The sequence below is a fragment of the Rhinoraja longicauda genome, chromosome 44 (genome assembly GCF_053455715.1).
Source record: "Rhinoraja longicauda isolate Sanriku21f chromosome 44, sRhiLon1.1, whole genome shotgun sequence".
Lineage (NCBI taxonomy): Eukaryota > Metazoa > Chordata > Chondrichthyes > Rajiformes > Arhynchobatidae > Rhinoraja > Rhinoraja longicauda.
In genome coordinates this window covers 2668507-2677883 of record NC_135996.1, presented here as the reverse complement: position 1 = coordinate 2677883, position 9377 = coordinate 2668507, and the positions used below count along the sequence as shown (strand labels likewise).

The 9377-nt window shown below is 53.3% G+C and overlaps 1 protein-coding gene across 2 annotated transcripts in view; it reads right to left on the bottom strand.

The window, feature by feature from the left end:
• The window catches only part of lamtor2 (late endosomal/lysosomal adaptor, MAPK and MTOR activator 2), a 10234-nt gene extending 7843 nt beyond the window's left edge, over positions 1 to 2391 (bottom strand). For both annotated transcript variants that reach the window (XM_078431859.1, XM_078431860.1), the window contains exon 1: positions 2285 to 2391. In XM_078431859.1, coding sequence (XP_078287985.1) covers positions 2285 to 2352 — 68 coding nt within the window. In that variant the 5' untranslated portion in view covers positions 2353 to 2391. The remainder of the gene's footprint in view (positions 1 to 2284) is intronic.
• Positions 2392 to 9377: the final 6986 nt, after the last annotated feature.

Here is a 9377-nt window from a genome sequence, read left to right as displayed (position 1 = left end):
ACTCCTCCCTCTCCCACTCTCTCCCCCCTCCCTCTCCCCCTTTCCCTCTCCCACCCCCCCCAACCTCTACCCCTCCCTCTCCTTCCCCTCACGTACAGCATCCTGCCCGTCCAACTCTCCCTCTCCTCACCCCCCCCCCCCCCTTCACCCCCCCCCCCTTCACCCCTGTCTCACCCTTCACTACTCGCAGGGTCCACTCCCCCCCCCCACACTCACCCTCTCTCCTTCCTATCTCTCCCCCCACCCCTCACAGGGTGCTTCTCCATTCCTCTCCCCCTCCCCCCCATCCCACCCACAGGGTGCTCTCCCCACCCCCCACTCACAGGGTGCTCTCCCCCACCCACAGGGTGCTCTCCCCCACCCCCCACCCACAGGGTGCTCTCCCCCCACCCACAGGGTGCTCTCCCCCTGCCCCCCACCCACAGGGTGCTCTCCCCACCCCCCACCCCACAGGGTGCTCTCCCCCCTCCCTATCTCTCCCCACCCCCACCCACAGGGTGCTCCCCCCACCCCCCACCCACAGGGTGCTCTCCCCCCGACCCACAGGGTGCTCTCCCCCCACCCACAGGGTGCTCTCCTCCCCCACCCCCCACCCACAGGGTGCTCTCCCCCCCCCCACCCACAGGGTGCTCTCCCCACATCCCACCCACAGGGTGCTCTCCCCACATCCCACCCACAGGGTGCTCTCCCCCGACCCACAGGGTGCTCTCCCCCCCCCCCCACCACAGGGTGCTCTCCCCCACCCACAGGGTGCTCTCCCCACCCCCCACCCACAGGGTGCTCTCCCCCACCCACAGGGTGCTCTCCCCACCCCCCACCCACAGGGTGCTCTCCCCCACCCACAGGGTGCTCTCCCCCTGCCCCCCACCCACAGGGTGCTCTCCCCACCCCCCCACCCACAGGGTGCTCTCCCCCCTCCCTATCTCTCCCCACCCCCACCCACAGGGTGCTCTCCCCACCCCCCACCCACAGGGTGCTCTCCCCCACCCACAGGGTGCTCTCCCCCTGCCCCCACCCACAGGGTGCTCTCCCCACCCCCCCACCCACAGGGTGCTCTCCCCCCTCCCTATCTCTCCCCACCCCCACCCACAGGGTGCTCTCCCCCCCCACCCACAGGGTGCTCTCCCCCCGACCCACAGGGTGCTCTCCCCCCCACCCACAGGGTGCTCTCCTCCCCCACCCCCCACCCACAGGGTGCTCTCCCCCCCCACCCACAGGTGCTCTCCCCCCGACCCACGGGGTGCTCTCCCCCCCCCACCCACAGGGTGCTCTCCTCCCCCACCCCCCACCCACAGGGTGCTCTCCCCACATCCCACCCACAGGGTGCTCTCCCCCCCACCCCCCACCCACAGGGTGCTCTCCCCCGACCCACAGGGTGCTCTCCCCCCCACCCCCCACCCACAGGGTGCTCTCCCCCCCACCCACAGGGTGCTCTCCCCCCCACCCACAGGGTGCTCTCCCCCCCACCCCCCACCCACAGGGTGCTCTCCCCCCCACCCCCCACTCACAGGGTGCTCTCCCCCCCACCCACAGGGTGCTCTCCCACCCACAGGGTGCTCTCCCCCCCCACCCACAGGGTGCTCTCCCACTCACAGGGTGCTCTCCCCCCCACCCACAGGGTGCTCTCCCCCCCACCCCCCACCCACAGGGTGCTCTCCCCCCCCCACCCACAGGGTGCTCTCCCCCCCACCCCCCACCCACAGGGTGCTCTCCCACTCACAGGGTGCTCTCCCCCCCACCCACAGGGTGCTCTCCCACCCACAGGGTGCTCTCCCCCCCCACCCACAGGGTGCTCTCCACCCACAGGGTGCTCTCCCCCCCCACCCACAGGGTGCTCTCCCACCCACAGGGTGCTCTCCCACCCACAGGGTGCTCTCCCCCCCCCACCCACAGGGTGCTCTCCCCCCCCACCCACAGGGTGCTCTCCCCCCCCACTCACAGGGTGCTCTCCCACCCACAGGGTGCTCTCCCCCCACAGGGTGCTCTCCCCCCCACCCCCCACCCACAGGGTGCTCTCCCCCCCACCCACAGGGTGCTCTCCCCCCCACCCCCCCACCCACAGGGTGCTCTCCCCCCCCACCCACAGGGTGCTCTCCCACCCACAGGGTGCTCTCCCCCCCACCCACAGGGTGCTCTCCCACTCACAGGGTGCTCTCCCCCCCCCACCCACAGGGTGCTCTCCCACCCACAGGGTGCTCTCCCCCCCACCCACAGGTGCTCTCCCACCCACAGGGTGCTCTCCCCCCCCACCCACAGGGTGCTCTCCCCCCCACCCCCCACTCACAGGGTGCTCTGGACGCCCGCGGTGTTGGCCTGACTCAGGACCTGGGTCAGAGCCTTGGGTCGCAGCATCTTCCCTCCCTGCCGGAAGCCTGGCACCGGAAACGAGCCCGCGCAGCACCCTGGGGGATGTAGTCCTTTCAAACACACCACGTGACCGGAAACCGTGGCTGCGCAGCACCCTGGGGGATGTAGTCCCTAAAATCCCGTGACCGGAAACAGTGACCGCGTAGTACCCTGGGGGATGTAGTCCCCACACCCCCGTGACCGGACACTGTGACCGGAAACCGGCCCGCGCAGCACCCTGTGGGATGTAGTCCCAACACACCCCGTGACCGGAAACAGTGACCGCTCAACACCATGGGGGATGTAGTCCCAACACACCCCGTGACCGAAACAGTGACCGGTCCGGGGGTTGCAGTCCGAAAATGAACACGTTCCCGCTGACAGGGAAAAAAAACCCCACCTTTCCCTTTTTTAATCTCTTTCCTTCGTTGCTCTGGGTGAAGGCATTTCAAAAACAAAGAGTCTTCTTTAAATACAAAAAAACAAGGCCACCACCGCCATCTTGGTGAGCGTGCGTTGGGCAAGGATGTCCGCCATCTTGCTGAGGGCGCGTTGGGCGAGGATGTCCGCCATCTTGGTGAGGGCGCGTTGGGCAAGGATGTCCGCCATCTTGATGAGGGTGCGTTGGGCATGGATGTCCGCCATCTTGGTAAGGGTGCGTTGGGCAAGAATGTCCGCCATCTTGGTGAAGGTCCGCCATCTTGCTGAGGGAAGGTCGGCTTTCGTTCGGGGCCATTTTGATGAGGGAGCGTGCCGGCGCCATCTTGCTGAGGGCTCCGGGGCCCGTTGACGTGACTGCACCACCATGTTGGTAAAGGAGACTGCTCCAACTTTACACAGGGATAATTATAGAAGAGAATTGCAACTACCAGGCAGTGAAACAATTCTCTTTATCCGTAGAGTCAATGTTTCCAACTGGAATACGATTGAGCAATTGGACTAACATGTGAATAATGTAACTGTGCTGAGTAACAAGATGAATGAATAAGTTTATTGGCCAAGTATGTGCACATACAAGGAATGTGCCTTGGTGCTCCACTCGCAAGTAACAACACGAACATACAGTAAACAATTAAGAATAAAGCATAAAACATTAAAACATTAAGATTATAACATTGCAGTTTGATCATGCAAGTGAAATAAACCAGAGCAAAAAGAGACTACACACTTTTGGATATTGAGTAGAACTACTCGGGGGGGGGGGGAAAGCAGTTTTTATGTCTGGCTGTGGCTGCTTTGACAGTCCGGAGTCGCCTTCCAGAGGGAAGTGCTTCAAAGTGTTTGTGGCCAGGGTGAGAGGGGTCAGAGATGATCTTGCCCGCTCGCTTCCTGGCCCTTGCAGTGTACAGTTCGTCAATGGGGGGGAAGGTTGCAGCCAACAACCTTCTCAGTTGATCGAACAATTCGGTGCAGCCTCCGGATGTCGTGCTTGGTGGCTGAGCCAAACCAGACCATGATGGAGAAGGTGAGGACGGACTCAATGATAGCAGTATAGAACTGGACCATCATTAGAGGCAGGAAACATGTTCCCAATGTTGGGGGAGTCCAGAACAAGGGGCCACAGTTTAAGAATAAGGGGTAGGCCATTTAGAACGGAGATGAGGAAGAACTTTTTCAGTCAGAGAGTGGTGAAGGTGTGGAATTCTCTGCCTCAGAAGGCAGTGGAGGCCAGTTCGTTGGATGCTTTCAAGAGAGAGCTGGATAGAGCTCTTAAGGATAGCGGAGTGAGGGGGTATGGGGAGAAGGCAGGAACGGGGTACTGATTGAGAGTGATCAGCCATGATCGCATTGAATGGCGGTGCTGGCTCGAAGGGCTGAATGGCCTACTCCTGCACCTATTGTCTATTGTCTATTGTCTATTGCCTGTGGCAGATTGTGTTTCTTCAGTTGCCGCACGAAGTACATCCTCTGTTGGGCCTTTTTGACTGTGGAGTCGATGGTGGCCCCTCACATTTAAGGTCCCTGGAGATGATGGTTCCAAGGAACTTAAATGACTCCACAGATGTGACTGTGGTGTTGTTGATGGTGAGTGGGGGGAATATAGTTCTCAGCGTTCTAGCGCACCAGTTCCAGACACAAAGTCCAATGTCCGCAATGGGGTGGACGTGAATCGGACAGCACCCTGGCTTACGGAAGGACTGTTCAGAAGCCTGATAACAGACGGAAAGAAGCTGTTCCTGAGTCTGGTGGTGCGCGCTTTCAAGCTGCTGCACCTTCTACAGGACGGGAGAGGGGAGAAGAAGGAACAACCGGGCTGGGACAGGGACAAGCCTTTGATTATGTCGGCTGCTTTCCCGAGGCAACGTGGTGGAGAAGGAGTCAATGGTGGGGAGTATGGGGTGTGTGATGGGCTGGGCTACATCTACAATGGTGGGGAGTGTGGTGTGTGTGACGGACTGGGCTACATCTACAACTCTCTGTAATGTCTTTTGGTCTTGGGCAGAGTTGTTCCCAAACCAAGCTGTCATGTAGCAGAGCTTTTTACCGTGGTGCATCTGCAGAAGTTTGTAAGAGTCGTTAGAGACGAGCTGAATTTCCTCAGTCTCTTGAGGAAGGAGAGGCATTGGTGGGCCTTCTTAACCGTCGCACCAATGTGGTTGGTCCACGACAGATCGTAAGTAGGGCTGCCAACTGTTCTGTATTAGCCGGGATATCTATTGGGCTAAATTGGTTTGGTCCGTACGGGATCGCCCTTGCCCCGTATTAGGCCTGGGGGGAGCTGTAGGCCCGGACACTGTAGGCCTGGACATGGTAGGCCCTGACACTGTGGTCCGAGGGGCTATTGTAGGCCCAGATAGTGTTGGCCCAGAGGCCCGGATGCCGCCTGACGGAGGTTGCATTGCAACCCGCCTCCCGGCCTGGGCGGCCGCCATTGGTGGTGCAGGAGCACGTGGCCGCTGGCTGGGTGAGGTCACCTTTGCCCCTTATTTCGAAGTGAGGAAGTTGGCAACCCTATTGGTAATATTAATGGCCAGAAACTTCAAGCTCTCGACCGTTTCCACTTTGGCAGCATCGATGCTGATTGTGGCATGCATTCACTTCAGTTGAGTTTATAATCATGTGTACTGAGGTACCGTGAAAAGCTTTTTGTTTTGCTTGCCATCCAGTCAGCAAAAAGACAATACATGGTCGGCGTGGACTGGTAGGGCCGGACAGGCCTGTTTCCATGCTGTAGTTGTTATATTATGATTACAATCGATCCATTTACACTGCACAGATACATGATAAGGAAATAGCATTTCGTGCAAGATAAAGCCAGTAAAGTCTGATCAAAGATAGTCCGAGGGTCACCAATGAGGTAGATAGTAGTTCAGCACTGCTCTCTGGTTGTGGTAGGATGGTTTAGTTGCCTGATAACAGCCGGGAAGAAACAGTCGCTGAGTCTGAAGAGACATTTTCTTCCCAGCTATTTAGATTTTAGATTTAGAGATACAGCACAGAAACAGGCCCTTCAGCCCACCGGGTCCGTACCGCCCAGCGATCCCCGCACATTAACACTATCCTGCACCCACTAGGGACAATTTTTACATTTGCCCAGCCAATAAACCTACAAACCTGCACGTCTTTGGAGTGTGGGAGGAAACCGACGATCTCGGAGAAAACCCACGCAGGTCACGGGGAGAACGTACAAACTCCATACAGACGGCGCCCGTAGTCAGGATCGAACCTGAGTCTCCGGCGCTGCATTCGCTGTAAGGCAGCAACTCTACCGCTGCGCCACCGTGCCGCCACTGTTATCAGACAACTGAACCATCCTACCACAACCAGAGAGCAGTCCTGACCCACTATGTACACATTGGAGACCCTCGGACTATCTTTGATCAGATTTTGCTGGACTTTACCTTGTGCCAAACATTATTCCCTTTCTCCAGTATCTGTACACTGTGGACGGCTCGATTGTAATCATGCATTGTCTTTCCGCTGACTGGTTAGCACGCAACAAAAGCTTTTCACTGTACCTCGGTACACGTGACAATGAACTAAACTCAACTAGATTCAACTAAACTAAAGCAAAACAAAACTAAAAATGAACAAATCTAATCTAAACTGAACTACTAAATGATACCAAACTAATTTAATCAAATTTAAATTATACCAACCTAATCTAATCTGATCTAAACAAAACTAAACTAAACTATATTAATCTAAATTAGACCATACCAATCTAATCTGATCTAAACTATACCAAACTTTACATGGCACTTTCAGTCTGAAGAAGGGTCTCAACCTGAAATGTCACCCATTCCTTCTCTCCAGAGATGCTGCCTGTCCCGCTGAGTTACTCCAGCACCTTGTGTCTATATCAAACTAAATTCCTCTCCCAGCATGTATAAAGTTCTATCGTATCGTATCAAAACGAAACAAATCTAATCTAATCTAAACGAAACTGTTCCCTCTGCTCCTCCCACCTACCTCATTTGTTCCTGCGCTTTCTCACCAGCTTCCATCACCTGCAGTCCGTTGCTGTCTTGCCTCCACCTCTCACCTGTCCCTCCCTCCCCGAATCTAAATAAAACGTATTTAAACTAAAGTGAACTGAACTAATCTAAACTAAACTAATCTGAACTAAATTAAACTAAACTAATCCAAACTATACTAAACTAATCTAATTGAGCTAAACAAAATTAAATTATTCTAAACTAAACTGATTTAAACTAAACTGAACTAAAATAATCTAAACTCATCTTAACTAAATTAAACTTAACTAAAGTAATCACATCTAATCAAACTAAACTAAATTAAATGAATCTAATCTGAACTAATTTAACTAATCTAATCTGAACTGATTTAAACTAAACCAATCTAAAATAAATTAATCTGAACTAAACGAAACTAATCCAAACTAAACATCTAATCTAATCTATTCAAGCTAAACTAAATTTAACTAACCTAAACCGGATTAATTTAAACTAAACTGAATTGATGTAAAGGGTCGACGTCAGGAAGTGTTCAGAAGTTTAGGGAAATAACTGCAGATGCTGGTACAAATCGAAGGTATCACAAAATGCTGGAGTAACTCAGTGGGTCAGGCAGCATCTAGGAGAGAGGGAATGGGTGACGTTTCCAGTCGAGACCCTTCTTCAGACTGATGTCAGGAAGTGAAACGATACACATGTTCCAGTGTGCATTGACCACCATATTGAAGCAACGACCAAGAAAGCACACCCCCCAACCCCCCCCCCCACATAAAACAAGCTCAAGAACACGAAAAACGTACATTTAACACACACTATTAAAACAACATAGAAAGGCCAATCTCTTTATACCAGTGATCTCTCCTCCACCTTATCCATCCGCAAGAAGTGACTCGACCCGAAACCTCCATGGTCCAGGCCAAGACCTTCCGCCTGTGGCCTGTAGAGGGAGCCGCCGAGCACAGATTTGATTCACCTAAATTGAACTCATCCAAACAAAACTAATGTAAACTAAACTGAACTAATTTAAACTCAACTGAATTGATCTAAAGGGGCAAGTGATCGACGTCAGGAAGTGTTCAGAAGTTTAGGAAAGACCAGCAGCCCAGACCGTCACACACACAAACCAACCTCCCTTCCATTGACTCCATCTACACCTCGCGCTGCCTCGGCAAGGCCAGCAGCATCATCAAGGACCAGTCTCACCCCCGGTCACTCCCTCTTCTCCCCTCTCCCATCGGGGCAAGAGGTACAGAAGTGTGAAAACGCACACCTCCAGATTCAGGGGCAGTTTCTTCCCGGCTGTTATCAGGCAACTGAACCGTCCTCTCACCAACTAGAGAGCGGTCCTGACCTCCCATCTACCTCATTGGAGACCCTCGGACTATCTTTAATCGGACTTTACTTGATTTTATCTTGCACTAAACGTTGTTCCTTTATCTTGTATCTGCACACTGTGGACGGCTCGATTGTAATCATGCCTTTTCACTGACTGTATAGCACGCCACAAAAAGGTTTTCACCTCAGTTCACATAGCAATAATCAACTAAACTTAATTATACTAAACTAAACTAAACTAATCTAAACAAAACTAAACTAAAATAAATCTAATCTAAGCAGAACTAAACAAAATCAATCTAATCTAATCTAAACTATACCAACCTAATATAATGTGATCTAAACTAAATTATACTAAACAATACCATTCTAATCGAAACTAAACTAATCAAATCTAAACTAATTTAAAATCACCTTAACCATACTAATCTAAAGTAACCTAGGCAAATCTAAACTTGATTTACCTAAACTGATCTAAACCAAACTAATCTAATCCAAACCAAATTAAACCAACCCAAAATTAAACTAATCTAAATGTGTAGGAAGGAACTGGAATTAAAAGGTTCAAAGGTATTTTATTGTCACGTGTAGCAATTAAGGTAAAGTGATATGTGAATTACCATACAGCCATACGAAAAGCTCCCGTGTTAGGGCGGTCGAAACTCCCGCATCGGGACAGTCGAAGCCCCTGTGTCGGAGCGATCGAAACTCCCACATCTGGGCGGTCGAAGCCCCTGTGGCTTGGAGCTCCCGAAGTCGGTCTCTAACCAGAGACCGTGAGCTCCACGATGTTAAAGTCCGCAGGCTCCCGCGGTTGGAGCCCCAAAGTCGATCCCCGACAGGGATCATGGGCTCTGCGATGTTAAGTCTGCATGGTCTCGCGGTTAAGCTCTCGAAGTCGGTCTCCAGCATAGGCCGCCAGTTCCTCGATGTTAGGCCGCAGTGCGGACGGAGATACGATAAGAAACAAAATCGCATCTCCATCGAGGTAAGAGATTAGAAACGTTTCCCCCACCCCCCACCCCCCCACCCCGCCCCACCCCGCCCCCCCACACATAAAACAAGCTCAAGAACACGACAAATGTACATTTAACACACACTATTAAAACAACATAGAAAGGCCAATCTCTTTAAACCAGTGATCTCTCTCTCCTCCACCTTATCCATCCACAAGAAGTGACTCATCCCGAAACCTCCATGGTCCAGGCCAAGACCTTTTCACAGTGACCAAAAATTGGCCGCATCCTCCCCTCCCTCCCACTAAACTCTCCATTCCCA